Source organism: Athene noctua, chromosome 8 (genome assembly GCF_965140245.1).
Source record: "Athene noctua chromosome 8, bAthNoc1.hap1.1, whole genome shotgun sequence".
NCBI lineage: Eukaryota > Metazoa > Chordata > Aves > Strigiformes > Strigidae > Athene > Athene noctua.
Window position 1 is genome coordinate 19,407,152 of NC_134044.1, and position 23,638 is coordinate 19,430,789.

The following is a 23,638-nucleotide window of genomic DNA, read 5'->3' on the forward strand; positions in this document are numbered from 1 at the left end:
GAAGGTGAGTGCTGAAGGGCTGGTTCACAGCAAGGCCGGCCTTCGCAGAAACAGTGGCTGGACATCTGGAAATGCAGCATGAGCACATCACAGTGAGGAAGTCTATCAAGTATAACTTTTTCCTAAACTGGAAATCCCTGGAATTTCACACACCCCAAGGTGATCTGGGAAACACGTATGTATGTGAAATTCAGGCCGTGTCCTTGCCTCTGCTGGGTCCTGGCTGTGCCCTGCAATGGCGAGGAGCGCTGCTCCGCTCTTCATCCTCTCCCTCCTCAGGGGATGCTGGAGAAAAGCCTCTCCGCCGCTCCTGAGGTGCAGGCACTGCTGGTGCGGCCCGCGCCAGCGACCTGCTCCCACAGCTCTGCCTGAGGAAGATCCACCTGGCGACGGCGGATCTTCCCCACCCAGGTGCTGGCGGACAGGGCGCAAGGCTGGGGAGGCAACGAGGAGCCCAGGAACCGCTCCTGAAGCTGCCCCGGCCCCTGCACCCACCCCGGGTCGTGCCGTTGTGCTCGGCCGGCCCTGGCAGGCCCTGCCCCGCTCTCCGGGACTGCGCTCCATGAGCGGCCCGGCCGAGGCCGCAGGGGCGGGGGGAGCAGGCGCGGCCACGCCGCGAACGCGCGCTGCCGCCGCCCGGCGCTGTTCTGTCCCCGCCGAGCTCCCGTCGCTGCTTCCGGCGCGGGCCCGGAAGCGGAAGGCGTGAGCTGCGGCAGCGTGAGGAGATGGCGGCCCGCGGCACCGCGAGGCGGGGGCCTGGCGCGGGGCCGGCCCGCGGGCCCGAGCCGCAGGAGGAGCCGCCGCCGCCGCTCCAGGCCGTGCTGGTCGCCGACAGCTTCAACCGCCGCTTCTTCCCTATCTCCAAAGACCGGCCGCGGGTGAGAATCCCCCCTGCCTGCTGCTGCCTCCCCCGGGCCGGTTACCCCGGGGCGCCCGTCCCGGGCCTCCCCCGTCCCTGGGGGGCTGGAGCGGGCAGGTCTCTGACGAAGGGCGGAGCGCTCGCCGCCAGCGATGGTCGGGCCCGGGGTCGCGGCGTGCCCCACCGTGAGAGCCCCGGGCTAGGTCGGGAGAAGGCGAGTCCCCCTCCTAGCCGCCCCCGGCAGGTCCTGGGCTGCCGCTGGGCCGTGGTGTCCGCCCAGGGCTCGGACAGCCCCCACCGCCGCGGATTTCCCCGCTGCCCCCACGCTATGGAAGCCTCTGACCAGTCCCCTTCGCTTGTAAGAGTTTATATCCCCCGCTGGAGAGGCAAACAGGATCTCATTGTTGCGTTGGAGCTGTTTGCTTTTTCCATATGGCAAAGCAAACTGTGCTGTTTGCTTTTCGTCTGTTGCGGATGCAGGAGCGGCAGCGGGTTTGGGCAGGCTGGTTTCTGATAGAGGAAAGAGTCAAAATCTTTGCTCTTGCCAGCAGTAATGGGTAAAAGAATATGGCTAGCCAAATGGATGGGGAAAGCACTTTAATTATCCAGAGCAGAAGGCCGTGTGTTAAAGGAAAGAGTGCTTCTGGAGAATTTAGGTCTGGACAATTATCTTGCCTCATTTGCTGATTAAGTGTTTGTGGCGGTCATAATTATACACGCGAGCTCAGGCCTGAAACAAAACAGCACCAAAAATGAATTAAAGAATATTATGAGATCACTCAGTTGTGAATCAGGAACTTAGTTTAAAAGTGTGGTTGAACTGCAAGTCAAGAGAATACTCGCTTCGCTTTAGGTTAGTTTGGTTTTATTTCCTGTTGTTTCATTCTGGTCACCTGTATTCCTGTGGCTTCACTATTCATGTCTGACAGGTTTTTCTTGAGGCAGTTAACGCCTGAGTCAGGGAATCAGCACTCTGGGTCTTTTTATCTTTTTTTCAGTCTCTTATTTATCTAAGTCTTCTTGAAGAGTGTTGCGTGTGATCACTTTTTTAAAGCCTTCCTCTCTGAACTGAGGATCTGCCCCTGTAGAAGATCAGAAATTAGCTCTTCCTGTTTAGATCAACTCTAAAACCTTTGATAAAAGGTGTGGAGTAGTTACTCGTATTATTTTTCTGGTACTACTGATGATGTTATATCCTTAGGTTGGAGGAAACTGTTGCTGATGTTGAGGTACAGAGTGTTTGTTCAGCTATCTATATGTTTTTTGGGGTTTTTCTTTTTAGGCTCTCTTACCTATGGCAAATGTGGCCATGATTGACTATACCTTGGAGTTCCTAACAGCAACTGGAGTGGAAGAAACCTTTGTTTTCTGCTGTTGGAAGTCAGCTGAGATAAAAGAACATTTACAGTAAGAATCTCTTCTTTTTAGCTTTATCACACGAAAGATTCTTCTGTCCTCCTCCAACAAGCTTCAAAGGTCTCACCTGTCGTTCTGATGAAAATTGTGGGCAAGAGATTCCCTTTCAACAGTTGTTTCCTAGCACATCTCAAAAAAGACCACTGCTTCTTTGAAGGAATGTGGTTGTCAGTCTGTTAAAAGGGTTGAGTGTTTTGGGACTGCGTTTACATTGGCATTTAACTTTTCATGTCTAAAACTAGGGCTTTCCTGTGGGTAGCCATGTATGTTAGAGTACCACTGTTTGCCCCCCAGGGCACTGTTGTGCCCTGTCTTGGTGTGCCATGCAGCATAGGGAAACAGCTTGCTCGGCACATTTGCTGCAGGTTTGCAAGCTAAAGAGAAGTATGCAGTCTTTTCCCTGCCTGAGGTACTGCTTTCCAAGAAAAAAAAAGTTTGGGTTGTGTGTAACTTTTCCTCCTCCTGTGTCAAAACTTGACTCACAGCAGAGTTGTGTTTCCCAAGCCTTCATAAGCCATGGTGTCGGAGTCTAACCCTCTTTAGTTCATCTGCTGTGTGCAAGTAAGCCGATGGATAGTGGGCTTGCTGTAATAGGATTCTCCTTGCGTTCACTTACAGATGAGCTGTTCACCAGGGCACTGTGTCCTAGTGTGTTCTTTATAGGAATATCCACTTTGTGCCTTCCTGATGTGTTTTTCTCCTTCCAGAAAATCCAAGTGGTGCCGCCACACCTCTCCCAACACGGTGCGCTTTGTGACTTCGGACCTGTACCGCTCCCTTGGTGACGTGCTGCGAGACGTCGATGCCAAGTCCCTTGTTCGTTCCGACTTCATTCTCGTCACTGGAGACGTGGTGTCCAATTTCAATATATCCAAAGCCCTGGAAGAGCACAAGTGGGTGTTGAAAGCGTGTGTGCTTGCTTGGTGTGCTGAAACTCTGGGCTCCAACTCTCCAAAGAGTGGTTTTTAAAGTTCTGCCTTTCTTTTTCAGGTTACGTCGTAAGATGGAAAAGAATGTTTCTGTCATGACGATGATATTCAAGGAGTCCTCACCCGGTCACCATGCCAGGTGCAAAGAGGATGACATTGTTATTGCTATGGACAGTGCCACAAACCGTGTCCTTCACTACCAGAGAACCCAGGGGCTGAAACGCTTCCGCTTTCCTATGGTGCGTGTGGAACCTAACGGGTGGAAAAGGGCTGTGGTAGTGAAGCGACTCGCCCCAAGGAGGAGGTTCTCCTTGTGTGAGGGCTGGGGAACTGTTCTTGCTGCTTCTTTTGGAGCAGAATATAGGAAGTAACTCTTGGTAAACTGTTTTCTTTTTTTTCCTTTAACCTTTATTTAAGGCTTGGTGAAATTGTGCTGGGACATACATGTTTGGGACTCGTTTCAGAGTTTGAAGATGGGGCAGACATATTTCTCACAATTCAGTTTTTTCATTTAATTGATCCCTTTTCTCCATGTGAAACTAGAGAAGTAGATGATTTGTGCAGTCACAGGGGTTCTCAAATTGGGATGTATATACCACAAACTTTTGAAGAGGCCCTGAGCCTGGCACAGAGGGTTGAATAACAGCAGGTACAAGGGGTAGTACCTCCTATTACCTCTGCCTGTACTGTTTACCTGATGATGTAGTAAATGCTCTGTAAATGTCTGTGGAGGCACTTTCTCCGGTGAGATAGATGGACCTTTTTCTTTTTTCAACTCAGAACTAAAACTGATTATATGGCATTTTCATTCCCAAATCAGTAATCAGTAGATTATTTTTTACTTCAAATGAAAGCACAAATCGTTGCAGGAAGCCAAAAAGGAAAAAACAAAACACAACAACAAAAAAACCCCAACCCACAGCTGTAAAAATCCATAGGGGGTATGGAAGCTATGAATATTGCATTTTGACTTATTATTGTTTTTTGTATGTTTGAAGCTCCCAGTGACTAAGGTAAGGAGCCTCCTGGAGGAAAAGTGATTGTTCAAAGTACAAGCTGTTTCTCGGAGAGGCGCACTCTGTAAGGATGAGAGCAGTCTTTTCTGACTGACACGCAGCTGTGTGTGTGACCAGGCTGTGCCTGCTAAGCTTGTGTCTCAGTGCAGATTGTAGATTTCTCTGATCTTCAGAACTTAAAGTTAGTTTAATAATTTAGTCAATACTGCTTCTGGCTTATAGAAGGCTTTTGGGGTTCAGTACTGCGTGAAGCACTCTGATCATCTGAATTCTTTCCTTTCAGAGTCTGTTCCAGAGCTCTATTGAGAATGTTGAGGTGCGCCATGACTTGCTGGATTGTCATATCAGCATCTGCTCTCCGCAGGTGAGCTCTGCCCTTGTGAGGGTCTAAAACTGAGTCTTCATTGCTTCCCTTGCACCCTCTGCACACCAGCAGGCTATGTGGCCCGAGTGTACTAAGTTTGGAAACGAGACCTCCCAGCTGTGCTCAGTGACTGAGCTGAGAGCCTGAGATCATGGGACGCTGCTCTGTGGACCGTATGGGTGCTCAGTCTGTATCTGGCATCCACTGCTCGAGCCCAGGCAGAACTAGACAGTGGATGCATCGGTAGACTGGCTGATTTGGCACAGGATGAAACTGTTCTGGAAAATAAGTGATTTCACTTTGAGTACTGCAACATCTGTGGAGCAGAGATGATGGCTATGGTATGGAAAAGTGTCAGTACTTGCAAGCTGGTACTGTATTAGGGTAACATTCAGGGTTATTCCAGCCTGGGCTCGCTAACATCTCATCCACATGTGAAAAATCTGGTCTACAGCCTTCCTTTGGGAGTGAAACTGCAAAGTGAGGCTGGGCAGATTGCTTGGAAATGCTAAAGCGGTGTTTTGCCCCTTCTGAAAACCAGAATCTGTTCATAGTCTCCATTAGGATGAGGAGATGGGAAAGTCAACACACGTAGCAGAAGGAATCAAAGCTTTATTCAAGGCAAGAGCCTCACTTTCCTCTACTGTGTAACTCAGCTGTCTGAGAACCACTGAACAGCCATTAATTACCTGGCTTCCCTGACAACATTTTCTACTAACTATATTATTTCCTTGTATTTGATTCCTGGCAGGTGGCTGAGCTGTTCACAGACAATTTTGACTACCAGACACGGGATGACTTTGTGCGTGGTCTGTTGGTGAATGAGGAGGTGAGGAGAGGGTTGTTATGAGGGAAGTCCTATCGCCCTACGTTAGACAATCCTCTGACGTGCTGCTGCCTGTCTCGCAGGTCCTGGGGAACCAGATCCATATGCATGTAACGACAGAAGAGTACGGTGCCCATATATGCAACCTGCTCATGTATGAAGCTGTGTGCTCTGACATCATCCGGCGCTGGGTTTATCCTTTGACTCCAGAGATGAACTTCACTGATGACAAGAATCAGAGTTACACCCATTCTAAACACAACATTTACCGAGGAGTGGATGTTAGCCTCGGCCACGGCAGCGTGCTCGAAGAGAACGTACTCATTGGGCAGGGAACGGTCATCGGCAGCAACTGCTCCATAACAAACAGCATTATTGGGCAGAACTGTAGCATAGGTGAGTGCAAGAACAGGGAATATGCAGGCCTTGCTAGGCAAGGGCACAGGCTGTTGGGATTTAGTTTTTAAAGTGCGCTTGGCTCTGAGAGAGGATGGTAGGTGGGCACTGATCGACTTCTAATGGGAAAAAAGGAGAAAAGCTTGGTTTTCCAGTAGAGGAAATAGATTAAAATTTTCAAGGGTACCATAATGATTCTGAAAGGTGGAAGGCATTTCATGCAGATATGTTGTTTCAGCAGTAGACAGTGCATGACCTTTACTGATCTAGAGTTATCACTCACCAACATCCTGCAAATGAGGGACATCTGTCCCTGGTTTTGTGAGCTGCCTGGTCCTCCTTCTGCCTGGTCTTGACTGGCATTTTTTTGATTTCACTGTATTTGTGCAAAAGCAAGATGCAGTTGCTACTGTCAGTTTGTTAAGTTTCCGTAGAGAACAAACTTACCTTTTAGCTTTGGATTAGAAGTGGCTGCAGGCCTCTAAGACCTATTTTTACCTTTCATCTAACATCCATCGTGCATCAAGGGCACTGGGATTCAGTTAGATTCTTTCTAGTGAACTCAGCAGTGTGGGAGAGCAGAAAACTGCCTTGCTCAACATATTTGTGTTTGGTGATATATAACAGGTGATAAAGTAATTTTGGATGGCGCTTTTCTCTGGGACAAAGTACACATAGCAGATAACGTGGAGATCTGCCATTCTGTTATCTGCGATGAAGCTGAAGTGAAGGAGAAAGTAAAGCTAAAGCCTCACTGTGTCCTCTCTTCTCAGGTGAGCTGTATTTACGTCTGTTCTTTCTGCCTTTCTTGGCGGGTTCGTAGACTTATGCTAGACCATACCAGAAAACAGGACTGCTCCAAGACTTATTGCAGAGATGGGGGATATGTTACTGCTCCCTTTTGGTTTTCTTCCTTTTGTTTGGCTAGGGTAGTATGGTATGTGATCTAGCAGTGCTGATGTCTTCAGTTGCACTTGTTTGTATACAGCTTGTCTGGAGCAGCTGTTTTTCCTGCTGGTGGAGGTACAAGGGGTCGATTAGGGTGTTTCTTCATTAAGATATGTTGCACGTATTTGCAGGTAGTAGTAGGTCCTGGCATCACTCTTTCTGAGGGCACAGTGATCTCTCTGCATCCACCAGATGAGGAGGAAGAGGATGATGACCAGTTCAGTGATGATTCTGGTGTGAACAAGGAGGAAAGCAAAGTGAAACTGAAAGGTATGAGAGTCTCTGGCTCCATGCACTCAGGCTATACAGACAGCTTTGCCTTCCATGATCTTTTGGCACCTTTCCCTCCCCCATTCTAGACTCTGCAATGCCAGGCTGGAGCTTAATGCTGCATTCAGCTTGAAACATGTGCGTTTTCATCAGGGCGAGCAAGGATATTTGGGTTAAATTGGACAGTGAGAGGTACCTCAGTACCCCAGTATTAAAATCTTTGGAGACTCAGCTATTTTCCATTTTTCTTAGAGTAGGAGACAGTGAGCTGAAGCTGGAAGAGATGTTCAGTTCAAAGCAGGTTGCAAGCTCCATGTCCTCGTACCTGGACAGTGTCCAAGGATTTTGTCCTTGTGATATACTGTTTCTACCAGTCTGGATTTGTCAAGGGATCTAAACATGGTCAGCTGAATGTTGCTGCTGTAGGGAGGAGTAAGTTGGTCACTTGTCAAAGCAAGTGAGAAGATAAAAGCTGAAATCTGCATGCATCTGCAGGAATCTCAGCTCCCTCTTGATGAAGGATATTTAGGGGCAGTAATATGCAGGTTATACCCATCTGTTTCAGGTTTGCCTATAACCAGATCCAGTACATTTACCTCCTAATTGCTGTTTCTTTTTCAGGTTACAATAAAAAGGATGTAGGCTCAGAGGGCAGAGGCTATCTCTGGAAAGCAGATGACAAGAATGAAGAGGATGAAGAAGAGCAGAGACAAAGCCTGTGGGGTGAGGAAAAATTTAGTGTAGTCACCTGGGGATGGACAGGCAGACATGTGTTAGGGAAACTGGCTGAGTGGGATGCTGATAATTGTGTTCAGAGTAAGACCTGGGCTTCGTGAAGCAGTCTGGCTCCAGATAATATATGTGTGTGGAGGTGAGGTGAGAGGTGAAAGCAGGTGCTCGACCAGATTCTCTCTTTCATTGCTCTGTGGAAGGTGTTTGTTGTATCTTTGACTTACAGTGATACACAGAGTTGTCTGTGTGTGAATAGCATGCTATGGGACACCAGGCCCTCCCTTAAAGGCAGTATGCTTTGGCTGTTCTGGGTACTGCTGTGTTTCTTCTGCTAGTGACAGCATCTGCTGACATTGCTCCATCATGAGTCAGCAGTCTGCACAAAATGCATTTGCTTCTGTCCCTGTCCTTTGTTGTCTGCCTGCAGACTCTTTAAAAAGTCCTATTATCCTGGTGCCAGCTGTAGCAGTCCCTCTGCAGCAAATCTAATCATCTGGACCTTAGGTAGAAGCTTCTGTGCAAGGACAGATAGTTGCTGACTTGGTTGGGAAGTTCCTGAGACACCTGGTTCATGCATACGACAGCTGCAGCTTTTGAGTGTTGAATGCTACGTCTTTTCTTCATCAGGCCCAGCTGTGCATTCAGAGGAAGAGAGCGAGTCAGACAGTGACCTGAGCATGGGCTCTGAGGAGCCAGACAGTCGGGCAGCATCCCCTCAGCTAGATGACATCAAAGGTGAGAGATGGGCTGTTAAGAAGTATGGTGAGTCTGCAGAGAATGCAGTGAGATTTGTGCTGCGTTCTCTAGGTGTATTGGAAAATTTATGGATGCCTATAATATGTTTGTTTTCTGAGCTCACTTCCTGCTTTTCTGCAGAGTTATTTAATATTCCCTGTATTGCTGTTGTGTTAGCCCAAGACAGCCAAGGATGTCAAAGTTTGCCAAGTTAGGCAAAGATCCTCCATCTTCTTCGCTCATGATCACTGGGCTTTCATTAAAGTGACCTCCCTGAGTTGTCTGTTTAAATGACAGTGTCACTGCCTAAACTCAGAGATTCTGTGAAGGTCCAGCAGAGTTTCCCTGTGTGAACAGCTTGCTGCTGTAATCGGGCTGGAGAATTTAATGTCGTTGTAGGAGCTGCCTTTTTTGGCAGATACGTTTTGATTTTCTGTTTTGTTATGTTAAACTTAACTGTATTTGAGAGGAGTTCAAGCCAACTTGGAAAAAAAAAAAGCCTTTTTCACATTAAAATATCTCCCCAAGCAAAATTAAACCAATAAATTTTATGTTTGAATTCACATCTTTAGTTAGGAGAAGATGAGGTTTGTCTGAATAGGAAAGGCTAGATTGTGAAATTATAATAGAAACTCTGCTTTAAAAGATGGCAGAGAAAAATAGCTTTGTACTGGTTTGTGTGGATAGATCAATGATATCTAGTAGGTTGTCTCCTTTATTTGAATTATATTCCACTATTTATAAGTATAGTTGATGTGGGTTTATGCCGGTTTATGGAGAACAAATCTGTCAGAATGCTTCCTTTGTTAAGGGCATAGTTTCTTCATTAATGAACAGTTTGAAGAATCTGTGCTTTTCCTTCTCATGTCTACCTGTCCTTTCTTTCATTAGTTTTCCAGAATGAGGTTCTGGGTACGTTACAGAGGGGTGAAGAAGAAAACATTTCCTGCGACAACCTGGTCCTGGAAATCAACTCCCTCAAGTGAGTATTCCCTTAGGGATGCTGTCCCTTACACTGAACAGTTGAGTTTGAAAGCAGATCTAGAAAGAAGAGGAGAAGCCACATAAAAACCCACATTTGATTGTTAAACATTAATTTTATCAGTATAGAGCATGAGAAATTCAGATTAGAAATCATGACTGAATGACGACAGGAGTTGGAGAGCATCAGCTGCATCTATAGCATCCTCAGTGGTTAGGCTTTTCCTACCCTAGCTCTGTAACAACAGATTGAAGTGCTATTAAGTAGCTGTGGACTGAAGAGAGCAAGCCACTTCTTGGCCCAGACTGCCTGTAAGTTCATGCAGGGGCTGCTGCTCTGTGCATTGCAACATTCAACTTGGCACAGGCTGCCTCCAGGTTCATGCAGGGGCTGCCGCTCTGTGCATTGCGACATTGTCAACTGCCTGCAGCTGGGGCTGTGCTGTGGTGTGGCTTGTCCACTCTGTTTTTACAGCAGCAAGTCTAGAACAAATAATCAGAGTGCCTTTTACCTAGTATTTCTGAAATACAAACCTGTTTCCCTTCTTTTGCACAACAGCATTCGTACAGCACTCTAGTAAGTGTGAGGGTGCCTTCCCTGCAGCAGCTTGTTCCAGCATGATAGCAGATTTTCAGGACTTCTGGCCTTATGCAGGGCCTGATGCAATGCACGGTGGTTTTATTGCCTGAATATTTGAAAAAGTGAATACAAAACAAGTCTGGAAGATGAAAATCAATTTTTCTGCTCTATCTCTCTGAAGAGCCACAGCCTGCATAGATCATATATTGTGAAATGTTGGGGTTTTTTGCCTTTTTCCTCGCAGGTATGCATATAACATTGGCCTGAAGGAGATGATGCAGGTGCTAAGTAAAGTGATCCTGGAGTTCCCACTGCAGCAGCTGGATGCAAACCTGGACTCCCAGAACTATTTCTCAGCATTACTTCCTGTGAGTCCTGCTCCATCTGACTCTTCTTTGGGCTTGTCTCCTAGTGTGTAGGAGTCTGTCTGGATGCTCCAGGTAGTTCCAAGCTGAGAAGTCTTTGGTTAAGCCTGAAGCCACTTGAACTCCTTGAGTTCATGAGCCTCATTGTCCTCTATAGAAGTAAAAGTGAACTGAAACTGTTGCACCTGCCTGACAGAACTCAGCTGAGACTGTAGGTGTGGGGAGCTCTGCTTCAGTATCTATGGTTGTTTCTGTTTCCTGTGTGTGATAGTAGAAGTGTGTCACTTGCAGAAGAGAAAAGAGGGGGACTGTTAGAGATGTCTTTACAGGCTTGTATTCCAGGAACCTGGTTCCAATCCATCATAAGCCCTGTCCCTGGGGCAGCAGGGAACACTCCTCTCCCAGTGGGATCCTTTCCAAGGTCTTACTTATCTGCATACTGTAATTGGTACCAATTTTTTTTCCAGCTAAATGCAGAGGCACGATATTGTTGTCTTTGAGCAAAGATATAGAGTTCTGTTGTGTCTCTACAGAGACAGGTTTTATAATTGGATGAGAACAATTTTCTATTTCCTGACCTAAGGGAGACAAAATAGGGTAGGATCCGCTTTAAAAAGCGGGCAGTCTTAACAGCTTGATGATCCTAGCTGAAGCCATTGTAGTATTTTTGTCTCTTTGCTATAGCCCATTTATGTATTTGAGCTTTCAAACACTACAGGTTACAAAGGAGCTCTTTCAGAATGAATGGGTTTGACACATGTTTAGGAAGGACTAGTTTAATTTTTTTTAGGAGGTGAGGCTAAAGAGGAACACTAGACATCCTCATAATCCTTTCTCTGAGGAAGTATGTGTTTTCAATCGATGGAGAAGAGTGGAAAACTAATACTTCTTTATGCAGGTATAAGCATGGCACTTAATTAATCGCTTGGATGTGTGGGGATGCCTTCTGTAGGAAACATCCATGTGAACTGATCTGTTCATCAGATGGCTTAGTGAGATTTTTGCAGTTCACTCTGTTTAAATTCTGCTTGCTTCTGCTCATTTTTCCAGACTGTTTTCTTAAATAGCATGTCCTGACCTGGAAAAAGGGAATTGAAGGAGGACTGAAGAGAATGTTAGAGTAGGTGTTAGACTAAGTGGAAAGAGTACATCTAGACAACACATTGTGTGGAGTTGGTAGCTATGTAGGATGGTTTTGATTTTTTTTTTTTGTTCCCCCCCCCCAGCTAGGATATGTCATCTCTTTCTGTCTCCTAGATTGTTTTACTAATCTAGCATGAGTAGAACAGGAGAACTTCACTGCAGCACCCAGTCAGAAGAGATTCTAGTTTGGGTTGAAGGATCCCAAGCACAAATACAGGCTGGGTGATGCGTGGATTGAGAGCAGCCCTGTGGAGAAGAACTTGGGGGTGTTGATTGACGAGAAGCTCAGCATGACCTGGCAATGTGTGCTCACAGGCCAGAAAGCCAACTGTATTGTGAGGTGCATCAGAAGTGTAGCCAGCAGGTCAAGGGAGAGGATTCTCCCCCTCTACTCTGCTCTCGTGAGATGCCCCCCCCTGCAGTGCTGTGTCCAGCTCTGGAGGCACCAACATCAGAAGGACACAGACCTGCTCAAGCACATCCAAAGGAGGACACAAAGATGACTGGGGGGGCTGGAGCACCTCCTCTGTGAGGACAGGCTGAGAGAGTTGGGGTTGTTCAGCCTGGGGAAGAGAAGGCTCCATGGAGACATTCTAGCAGCCTTCCAGTACTTAAATGGGGCTACAGGAGGGCTGAGGAGGGACTCTTTATCAGAGGGTGTAGGGATAGGATGAGGCATAATGGTTTTAAACTGAGAGCGGATAGATTTAGATTAGATAAAAGTAAGAAACTCTTACTGTGAGGGTGGTGAGGCCCTGGCACAGGTTGCCCAGAGCAGCTGTGGCTGCCCCCTCCCTGGCAGTGTTCAAGGCCAGGTTGGACGGGGCTTGGAGCAACCTGGGCTAGTGGAAGGTGTATGCCCATGGCAGGGGGAGTGGGACTGGATGATCTTGAAGGTCCCTTCCAACCCAAACCATTTGATGATTCGAGACTGTATAAATATGTAATGTTTTGCATAATTGCCCCAAACCCCTTAGAAACTAAAGGTAGTGGAAATAAATGAAGGGCTTGCTTCTGGGAGACTTTGTCCATATATATTTGATTATAGGAAAGCTGATGCTCATGTTAACAGCAGAGACAGCAAATCAACTCACCTTTAGTGAGAAGCAATAATATCTAAATGTAATATTCAGTGTGACCGTGCCCCGTGACATGGACAAGTGGAATTTCTCTAGGCAGGGAATTGTGTGGTATGCACATTGATGAAACACCAATTATCCTTGGATTTATCAGAGAGAGCCAAGTGTCAAACCAATTGACCATCATGGCAGCCAGTTTCTCCAGATGCTCTTTTGTAAAGAACAACCAGGCAGTTTCTTAGAGAATCCTTCTCCAGGACAGTTTTGTGCCTCTGTGTCTTTACAGTGTGCAAAACTGACGTGCTGGCTTTCTGTACTGAAATCAGCAGGAAGGCAGTATCCTGGTGAGGTACACTGCCAGTGTTCAATCGCACACGTGATGTTAGTCACCGTTACAATAACTCAATATGTTTGAGTTGAGATGTGCTTCTAATGGAGGCAGTGAGTCAGCCTTCAAAGGCTTATTAAAACAGACATTGATGGTTTTCCTGAGCAACAGCACCAACAGTGCTTTGAAGAGAAGAGACCAGTTCTTTGGGCAGAACTTGGATGTTTGTACAGCATTTGAAACAGTGGCTTTTCTGCAACTTGTGGTTCTGTAGTTAGTAAAAAGTACAGTCCGTTAATTTACTAATAACTTATACCCTGAGAATCCCAAGCACTAGCTTAGTATAGCTTGATATATAACAAAAACATGTAGCTGAAGTGTGTAGCAGCTAAAGCCGCCTCAGTCAATAGCAGTATTAGGCTGAGATCTGCTTATGATGGTTTGCATATGGCACAGTGTTATTTTGTATGAGATGGAGATACTTGCATTCTGAGAGTGGTGAATATCAGAAGCCCGCTAAATGCTACAGAACTGTTTTATGTTTCTCACTCTTTGTAGTTCACTCTTTGTAGATCTTTGCAACTCTGAGCTGCTGAGGAAGGATGGTAGAGTGGTCCCAGACAGCTCAGGAGGGGAAATTGTGGAAATGCCGTAGTTATGATGTATGGTTTGACCTGAAACCACAGTATGTGCTCTGAAGCGGCCCCTGAGCACGAAGCCTTTCAGTGTTGCAGCAATTTTAGGAAACAAGCATTCAGTAAATCATACGCCTGTGGGTATTCTTCAGATGAAGCATGGAGGCTTGAGAAATAGTTACCCAGTTCAGCCCATGTCAGGCATCTTGTTTGTCTCATGCACAAGTTGTAAAGCAGAGATAGTACAGAAAATCAGACCCTTCCTAGAACTGTAGATGTGATTTGAGCAAATGTGTCTGAAGCTGCTGGTGAACTGAAGGCTGTGCTTCTGTTGTCATTGAAGCAGCATCAAACAAGGTTATGTAGGTGAAGATATCTAAAGGGAGCCGCGGGAGGCAATACAGCAGTTCAGTTTGCTGAGCCAGCCAGTGTCTGCACTGCTGCCCAGCAGCTAGCATGTGTGGTGCACCTCTTCAGGTTTCTGTTAGGGAGCATTACTCTTTTGTAATGTCACGCAAGTCAACATGGAATTGCTTATTCAGGGACCAAATGGATCTCTGCTTTAACTGAAACAATTTGTGGTGATCAGCACAGATGCTGTTATGGTGTAACAGACTGGAATTACAGCTTTGTCCCTTGTGCTTTGCACATACTTCATGTTGGTGTTCTGTACTGGGTTAAAATAGGCCTGGTGTAGAGACCGTGACAAAAGAAAAGTGGATCACAACCTCTTTGAAGTTGATAGAGCGTCACTGACCAGATCTGATGAAAAATGAATCCACCTGTCAGAAGAATTTGATTCCTTTCACTAGACCAGATTGTTTTGAGGAGTTACCCAGGTAGAGTCAAAGCCTGGAAAGTTACGATGTTGTCCATAGGTCTCTTTGCCAGGTATATTTTCACATTTTTCAGTCTTTTATTCAATCTAAAATAATTGCAAGCTTCTAATTCCCCAGTTCAGATTTCCATGAAACTCCCAAAACAGCCTCTCCAGTCATACAGGCTCATAGGTGTGCTTTTGCTGGTGGCTCTCTGGGGCTGAGCCCTACTTTCCCCATTAGCACCAGGTACAGTACAGTGCACATTCTCAACTTGAGATGGCGTACTTCAATTCTTTCACTTTCCCAGCAATGGACATGTTGAATTGAGTTCTGGGATTTTGAGTGTTTATAGTTCTGCTTTCTTTATTAATAACTGGCTTTCAGAATCTCAGTAGCTTCTGGTTAGAATTGTACCTGCTTAAGATTTAAAGGTGTTAACAGAAAAGTACTACAAAATATTTCTTAGCCTGGAAGGAACTTGCTAATAGCTTTACTACATTTGATGTGAAGAATTCCAGAGGATGATAAAATCACAGGAGATGGTTGTAGAGGAGGGAAGAGTGTTTAGGACTAAGTATTTTGTGAAAGGCTAAAATGCCTTCTGGAAATACGCCATGCAGCCCTCCTTTTTTTTGTTGTGATACCATGATGGTTAGGATCATTCTGTGCTGTTACTGTTGTTCCTTGAGCCATTTGATGTACTACTATACAGATCAGCTTGTTTGTGCTAATCCCCTTCTTTGTTTCTGCTCGAGGCATGCAAATTCCAGCATGGTTGCATAGCAAATGCGTCTGAAGAGGTGATGGAGTGTAGTACTATGGAGTAGTTGAGCACTATTTCCTAGTACAGGCTACCTTTGGCAGTCCATGCTAGCCTTGGTTCTAGCTCTGCTACGTGTCCTGGAGCTCTCCCTCTGGGAGGGCTACTGCCTGTTAACAGTTGTTCTGGACATAATAATGCTGATTAACCCTGAATGTAAGTGTCTCGGAGCTTCTTCATCACACCCCAAGCCCCTGTGAATTATCTGTTTCCCTTCAAAACAGACCAGATGTGTTCTGTAAGGAGACACTGTTGAAAGCATAGCAACAGTGTGTCTGTACAGGCACGCCAGGGATGTAGTTACAGGAATGCCTGCTGTTGAATTAAGCCATTTAAAAAGATGTGGAACTCTGATTTAATTTCCTACAATGTTTTTGTAGGATGGTCTGGTCATGATCGGGCCAGTGAGGAATTTTTGTATCTTACCCTGGTTCTGATACCTTCTTCAATTGTTATGGACAGGGGTCTAAGTATCTTTATTATCTCCTAACCCAGATTCAGGTCAGTCTGTGCTGCTCTGCGGAGCTTTCCCTGCCGCTTGCTTTCCAGATACATACAAGTGAAAGAGCTTGGGGGGACTTGGACAGAAATACTCTTTGAAGAGACAGCACCAAAATCCTTAAAGACTTCATAAAAAATAAGCCTTGGAGGAGAGGACTGAGATCAACTGATAGTGTAAAAACTTCTTGCCCTTCATCCTTCCCGCCCGTTCCCTGCAGGAGATTCCAGGATCCAAACAAGCCTGTAGGCACACAGCTAACATGTGTAACCCTTTGCACTTAGGGGCTGCTCCACTGTGTTCCTGTTTTAGGGGTGGCTGTTTTGCACTGTCCACTTCTACTTATCTGGTAATTATCCTGGCACTATCTTTTTTTGTCTTTTCTTATTTGTTCTTCTGCTTTGAAGGAAAGTTCCCCTGAAATGTCTGCTACTTTGTGGGGGGAAGGTTTGAGCAGCATGTATGTGCCTCTCCTTGTAGGTCTGCTGTGAAGTGACTTTTCCAGACTCCATTAAACACATTTATTGTGATAATCTAGTGTTCCATACAGAGAGGCAAAACCAAGAAAGTTAACAGATATCCTGAAAGCTGCTTAGTAAAATCAGGTCCTATCTGCACATGTGAGACTTAATAGCATCTGTTTCATGGACAGAGTGGGGCAAAAATATTTAAGTTGTCAGCTGAACTGTATCTTAAAATGCCTCCCTGAGGTAGTTTCTTAGTGCAGCACAGCTGAGAAACAGGGCTGAGTGCATGCATCCATCTCATAGCTCGGGAACTGTTTTGTGCTTTTCCCCTGCAGCTGTTGAAGAATTGGACCCCGTTGTTTAAGAACTACATAAAACGGGCGTCAGATCACTTGAATGCCTTATTTGCCATTGAAGAATTCTTCCTGGAACATGACAGTCTATGCACATCAATAGCTAAAGTGAGTATCCACTCCAAACTCTGAGGACCTGTTTTTGTGAGTTTCATGGTGAAATACATCCTGATTGTGTCATTGACTTGTTTGCTTTAGAGGAGAGAATTTTGGGGTCTCAGTAGAGAGGGGAAAAAAAAAAGTATCTATAACAATTGCTTTTTAGAAAAAAAGAAAAGTTCTATGTCTGCCTGTGCCTCTGAGGGAGCACAGCTGAGGGTGAGTATTAATTACCAGCATACAGCCTGAAGGGAGCTATTATTTTGCAGCTTCTAACCTAGATGCCCTTGTTGTGTGACACTGGAAGGGGCGAGGCCAGAGGCTTGATTGAGGAGGAGCTTTACTTCATTTGTCTCTCCATGGTCCTTGGGATCTAACCGCCAAATGATTTATCCTGCTTTAGAGTGCAAAACAAGCAAAGCTAGGAATAAATGTAGGATTTCATATTCAGGCTGAGCTAGTTATGGAACTGGGAATAAGGGGGAGCTGACGTGTAGCTGGTTACCCTCTTCCCACTTCTGAGAGTTTTCAGTATATTCCTCCTCACCTTCCTTCACAAATATTTTGTCCCTGTGTTCTTTCTGCCCCATCACACTGAGAGCATCTGACTTGGATCGCAAGTCTTTTGTTTAGTAGTGTCTCAGGAAACCCCTGTCTCTTTTTGAAGAGCTCTCCTAGAGCCTTCTTTAGTCTTGGTTCCTCAAGAAGGAGTAAATCCTAACTTCTGCTACCAGTGCTTTTGGCTGATGGCAAAGCACTTAGGACTAGAGCCAAAAGCCTTCAGTTTGGTGAGCCAAAATGTCCTTGAATTACAGCAATTGTTTGGCATGTGTCCATTGTTCTAGGGGCCTGGGTTTCCCTGGAGGCTGGGAATTGAAGTGACACTTTATATTTGGAGTTGGCAGCCAGCTTTGTCAGTGCTCTGCCGCAAGGAGACCGACTGCAAAGTGCCTGCTCTGCCTGAGCACAAAGACACCCTGAGAAAGCATGATTGCATCTTACCCTCGCTGCACTGGGCAGGAGTTTGAGCTGATGAATGACCAATTGCTTTGACACCTGCCGTAAGGCACTTTTAAGAGAGAACCGCAGGAGGAGGGAGCCTGGGGCAGAGCTGGGTAGATTCATGCTCTTTGCACATCACCATTGTGCATATGTGGGCCTGCATAAGAGTTGCTTGTTAGATTTGCTTTGGGGATGGGTTTTGGGATGCTTTCAAGAGAGAACTTAAGTAACTGGATATCTTGAACTGACATCCTCTGAGGCCCTTTGTTGCCCACAGCTCTTAGTCATAACCTGCATCCACAGAGCTGAAGCTGATGGGACTTGAACTTTGACTCATTATGTGTCATAGCATCTAACTGTCAGGACCATAAGGCTTGGTAGGAGAAGCACAGTTATTTTTAACAATAAAGCAAAATGAAGCAGACTGCCTTCTGCTGAAGGTGGAGTTGGGAGACACAGATTATGTGCAAACTTTGTGCTTGGACATGAGCTAGGCCCAGAAGAGTTTATAGAGAGCCCTGTTTCTCTTTTCTGATCGATGCAGGTGTTGATGACATTTTACCAGCTGGAAATTCTGGAAGAAGATGTAATTCTCAATTGGTTCTCTTTGCGGGATACATCTGACAAGGGAAAACAGCTTCGTAAAAACCAGCGGGTAAGTCCCAAAGGTGTTTAAAGAGTGGGGTGAGGGAGAGAGAGAGACAACAGCTGCTAAAAGAAACTTTGAGTGGAGTTGGGTGCCACTGTCACTTTCTGTGGAGCAGCTGCCATTACATGGTAGGCCAGTAATGCACCAGTAAGTGCCTTGAACACTAAGCAACACAACATTGTTCTCCGGAACAGATGTTTCTGTGGATTCTGCTGTAATCACGCTGTTTGGATGAGGAATGGAGGTAGTAGGACAGGGAGATTGTTTTTAGTGGGCTTTCTGTAGCATGAGGCCAGCACTTTCTGGAGTAGCAGCACGGCTTCTCTAAGCCAACACCCATTTGAAATGGGCTTTAGGCCAATGCCCTGTGTGCTGGCCCCATGCAATTCCTTTGAAGCTTTCGTTTCTGGCTCACCAGTCCCTTCGCATGTATTTCTAAGCGTTAGCTGTACTGAGTGGTTTCATTTGGCCTGTGTTGCAAAAAGCATATAAACTTCCCCCCTCCATCAGGCAGAACTTTGTGCTGCAGTTTGGCTGAGCCCTGTTCCAGTCCTCCTCCCTGGATCTGGGAGAGGAGCAGGGGAAAAAAGCCGTCTCTGAAGAACTCTAATTTTTGTTTAAAACTTTTGCAGAGTCAGCTCTTAGTATAGGTCAGCTGCTTAGTCGAGCCCAATTAAAAAGGTAAAATGAGCTGCCTTCTTTATAGCAGTTTCTCAGGGAGTAGGTTTTTCCCATCAGTTTTTCTAACATGTCTTAGCTAAGGTGCAGCTGTCATCTCTTGTCATTCAAGTTCTGAAAAGCTCTCAAACTTTTGTCTTTTTGCTGAGTGTATAAGGATGGTCTGACTGGAGGAATTTCACTCAGGAATCTAATCAGTCTGGGTTTGTCCGTGGCATCCCAGTTGTTCGTCATCTAAACTTTTGTCTCTCTCTCCTTCAGTCTGCCTCCGTTTCCATGTGTCCTAGAAACACTTTCTTGTGCATGATAGCGATGCTCACTGACACACTGTAGTTGTTGAGCATTCCCAACATCTGTTTGGTGTCGCTTATTACCCAATTACATTTAATTCTCTCTGCAGCTCCAGAAGTTCATCCAGTGGCTGGAGGAGGCAGAGGAAGAGTCGTCTGATGGCGACCAAGACTGACGTGGTGACTTGGCATGAGAAGAGGCGCTCTCACTGCCTTTCTGGGCCGAGTGGGCAGGGCAAGATCAATGCCAGTGCATGGTGTGTAGATGTGGGGCCTGACATCGAAGTGACTGACAATCCCATCCTTAATTAGGTTGTGTGTTCCCAACTTTGCCACTTCCCTCCCTCCCTCACTTGCCCAGTGGCACCTTATGTTGGATGGTTGCAGCCCAGTGTAAAAACCATAAGGGAATACCAGGAGGTTATGATACCTACTAGAATCCCTCTGGAGCCTGGATATGATATATTATAAGCTATATTTTGGGAGGTCCTTCTAACTAATACAAAGGGAGCAAATAGATGCAAATGCATACAACACCCTTATAAATCTAACCATCGGGGTTGTGGAAGAATGGTCATGCAGCTAAGTTATTTGGAGCCTATGTTGCTTTTGGAGCCAAGAGAACTCCTGCTGAAGAGACACTGGCAAGGTTGGTGAGTAGGAGGATGTGGATTAGGATCTGGAGTGCAGGACTGGGATTCAGGAGTTCCTTTGCCTGGAGAAGATGCAGTTTTCTGAGGATCCCCCAGGCATTTTGCAGCCTAGAAGGTACTTCTGTGATCCTTCCAAAAGGGAAAAATCTCTTGCCATCTGCCTTGCTAGGATCTAACACAAGGTTGCACAGTAGAGTTGGTGAAGCCATGTGTTTCCCCCTTCTGTAGGACAGGGGATAATACATACTCAGTTCCCCCTGCGGGGGCTGGCTAATAGTGGATGTGCACTGGCCAGTGAAATGCTGTATGGATTACTACATCTTAGATGTGATTTGTCTTCTGTGTGTCCCCAGCTTAGCAGACATGTTTTAGAAAAGTGTCTGGTTCTTTATTTTCTTCATAAAAAAGGGAGCAGAGGTGCCTGGCTCTTCCTACTGCACCAACTATACTTGTGTTTTGCTGTGGGGGCACTGATTGCACTACCTGCTTTAAGGAGGACACAAGTTCCGAAGTTCCACTCCAGAGCAAAAAGGAGTGAATGGTATTTCCTTCAACAGCGTGTGCTTTGTGTTTCCACATGATTTCAGTTATACAAGCTTGCTTACTTCATGTCCTTTTATTTACTTGAAAACTTCCCTTCCCTCAGACAGCAGGGAAAGTGCTGCAAACCCACTGTGAAGTTCAGCAGCCGCAGAGCAACTCGGCATGCAGCAGGGAGCGAGCGTGCCTCTGGTACTTTGTTGCCAGCACGGACAATGCGTGGCAGCAGTAAGGCCTTTAAGAACAGCTTTCTTGGAAGTGTGGCTGTGCTGTGTTCTTCCCTGCTCTCAAAGAACAGAGCAGAAAACGCACAGCAAGAACTGGCTTCTGTTCATAGGTGGGTTATTTGTTGGAAGTGCTGACCTTGCCTCTGCCCCTTCAGGAGGAGCGTGGAATAAGTCCTTTGTGGGGGAAAATGCACTGGAGCTGCCCACTCAGGATATTTACTTGGCTGTTCCGTGGTGCCACAATTGTCAGTGAGGGGACAACGTTGGATGCTGGAGACCAGGGATACCGCCTCTTAAAAACGGATGTTCAGGCAGGGCGATCTTATGCACTCACGCTATCAGCTGCCAAGATTGTGCATAAATGTGCTTGTTTTCTGACATTGCAAACTCAGTCTTGTAAATGTTGGGGAAATAGTTGGTATCTGAATTCTCTGTATCTGCCAATACTTAATTCAGGGAGCAAATAAAAACTATCCTGGTGTTACCAGCTTGTTGGCTTTGTTTGAGTGAATTGTATGTCTCCAGTTGTGGCACATGCCTGAGCAGGGCTTAATGGGAAAGCTAAATAACTCACTGCTGTTTTTTCCTCAAGACATTTTAAGCACATAATAGGCAGGTAGGAAATCAGCACACCATTGAACTGGTGTAACTGTTCAGTGATAACTCATGACCTCACTGTTTACAAGTAGAGAACAGTTTGTTAAAACTTCTGAACTTAGAATCCTGAAATGAGTGAGGTTTGGTTTTGAACAGGATTATGTTGCCAAGATGAACCCTGTGAAGCCTGTTATCCTTTGCCATGATGAGAATTAGTAGGAATGTTGGCTTTTAGGTATTGCAGTGTGCCCTCCTGACGCTGGGGAGTAACAACTGGCAAAGAGGGGTAAGGACAGCTACAGAGCCCCTAGTAAAACCATTTACAAACCAGCTACTTGGTCATTTTAAAATCTTGGACATCTTAAGTATTTGTTTTCCTTTTACAATAGAAAGATAGCTTAAAAATAGGTTTAACATGTAGTTCTGTAAATGGCTTGGTTTTGCCAAGAGGCTCTTGATTCTTTGTGCCACTTAACAATTCCATTTATGTCTTTTCCATGTTCCTTCCTCCTTTGCCCCATAGTAGCCAACTTCTTCATGGTGTGAGCTGCTTTCTTACCCAGGGCTTAAGATCCAAGGAGGGAATGTTGCTCTACAGCCAAATATCTTTGTCCTTCAGGCCTCGGTGGTGGGGTGGTTTTACAAGTGCCAAGAATAGAGTATCAAAAAAGAGGCAAAGCAGGATTCTCGATATTCTCCAAGGTGGAGTTCTGGCATGGTGCAACATCCTTATGGACAAGGTAAGTGTATATGTTTTAAAGGAGCATTAATTGTGTTGCTTAAGTATAGGGTAGGCTTGATGCTTTCTATGGCTTTTAATTAAGATTTATATTTGGCTGGAAGACTAGAAATGCCTTTGAGAGCAACCTTGATTGCCCAATCGTTGCTATCCATTTTTATTTTTTCTAAGACCATAGTAGTAAACTTGTCTGACTTCCCATCTCATGGATGGATGGATGAATGTCACCCAGTGGTTTTGTATCAAACTCATAGCTTCAGCTAACAATAGTGCATCTTTTAGAAAAAGATAGTAGTCTTGTGCTGCTTAAAGGTGTGAGTGGTGGAACTCAAGTACATCCACCTCTGCGTTGGGCTGTTCCGAGATGCACTAAAATGCTTGGAGCCTGTTTATAAGGAGAAGCAATGCTCTCAATGCTGCAAATTTTAAATGTAGACATAAGCCAGCAGGCTCTTCAGAAACTCTTCCTTGTGGACCTAGAGTGCTCAGCACAGTCCCCCACTGCTAATTTCTTTGGTTCTGTGTTCTTAACCTCCATTCACTGAGTGAATTGTCCTTCACAAGACCTCTGTGAGCAGTTAAATCAATCTATCAGTTGAGTCTATTCAATCCCTTGGCCTGTTTTAAAAGAAAAGGCGGCTGTAACAATGAGATTACATGTACTGGCACCCTGGGGGGGTGTGGCACCCCTCCTCTGGGCTGCCTGTGCACCCTTGGGAGCTCAGCATTTCAGAAAATTGCCCTTTTAGTAACAAGGGTGTCAAATGTATATGATACAGGCTCCAAGGTGCATCCACAACTGTGCTGGGAGGTGGGCAAGAGAGTGGCCCTGTCAGGGGAAGACTATACTTCCTTCACCTGGGCCCAGCTTTTGGAGCAGGGAGGTATTGCAAAAAGACTTTAAGATTAGCTCTGTCAGGATCAACACAGTAAGAAGCAGCTTAAACTAAACTTTTCCATTCCTGACCTGGATTCATCTTTCCAGGTACGCCAGCTTTTACCACAGAGCTCCGAGCATGAGGAAGTGACAATCTTCCAAGAGCTGATGTGGAAACATGGGAGAGTCTCATGCCTCTTACAACTTCTGCTTACCTGAGGTCTTCCCTTGATTATAATTTTTTTTAATGTTAAGTTTAATGTTAGATTCTTCACCCAGTCTAGCAGCGCTGCCCAGATAATTGCTAGCAGTGCCTACAGGACTCTTTCATGCATGAGGAGGCTATTTAGCTCACGCCTGCCCGCCAGCCTGAGGAGCTTGGCTCTGTTCCCTCCTGAGATTTCTGTGACAGGTCAGTCTGGCGCTGAGTGCTGGTGACGTACTCTCATGCCCTGTGCAGGCCCATGGTGCGGTTCTTGCTCTTCATTTGTTCCTTCTAATCCAGGATGGTGCAAGTCAGTTCTTGGCCTTCCTAGTAGTGGGTGTTCCCCAAACTTCATCCACCCCAGTTTTGCTCTCAGCCACAGCTCCAGGAAACTGCTGATGGAGACAGTTCCTTGGCACCCCTTGGGTGCTGGCGAGGTGTCCAGAGGGGAAGCCAGTCAGCCCAAGGCTGCTGAGGCACCGAGGCAAGTCCTAGGGGCTGGGGTCACAGCGCTGATGAT

The 23,638-nt window shown here is 45.9% G+C and overlaps 1 protein-coding gene across 1 annotated transcript; it reads left to right on the top strand.

The window, feature by feature from the left end:
- The first annotated feature begins 710 nt into the window (after nt 1–710).
- On the top strand, nt 711–21,181 carry EIF2B5 (eukaryotic translation initiation factor 2B subunit epsilon). Its single transcript, XM_074912521.1, has 16 exons — nt 711–878; nt 2,142–2,266; nt 2,983–3,168; nt 3,266–3,443; nt 4,504–4,584; nt 5,336–5,413; nt 5,494–5,806; nt 6,434–6,579; nt 6,886–7,024; nt 7,646–7,747; nt 8,384–8,491; nt 9,383–9,473; nt 10,297–10,420; nt 16,545–16,670; nt 18,208–18,318; nt 19,391–21,181. Exons 1-16 carry the CDS (start codon nt 726–728, stop codon nt 19,454–19,456), a joined length of 2,127 nt encoding a protein of 708 aa, XP_074768622.1. The 5' UTR covers nt 711–725; the 3' UTR covers nt 19,457–21,181.
- Nucleotides 21,182–23,638: the final 2,457 nt, after the last annotated feature.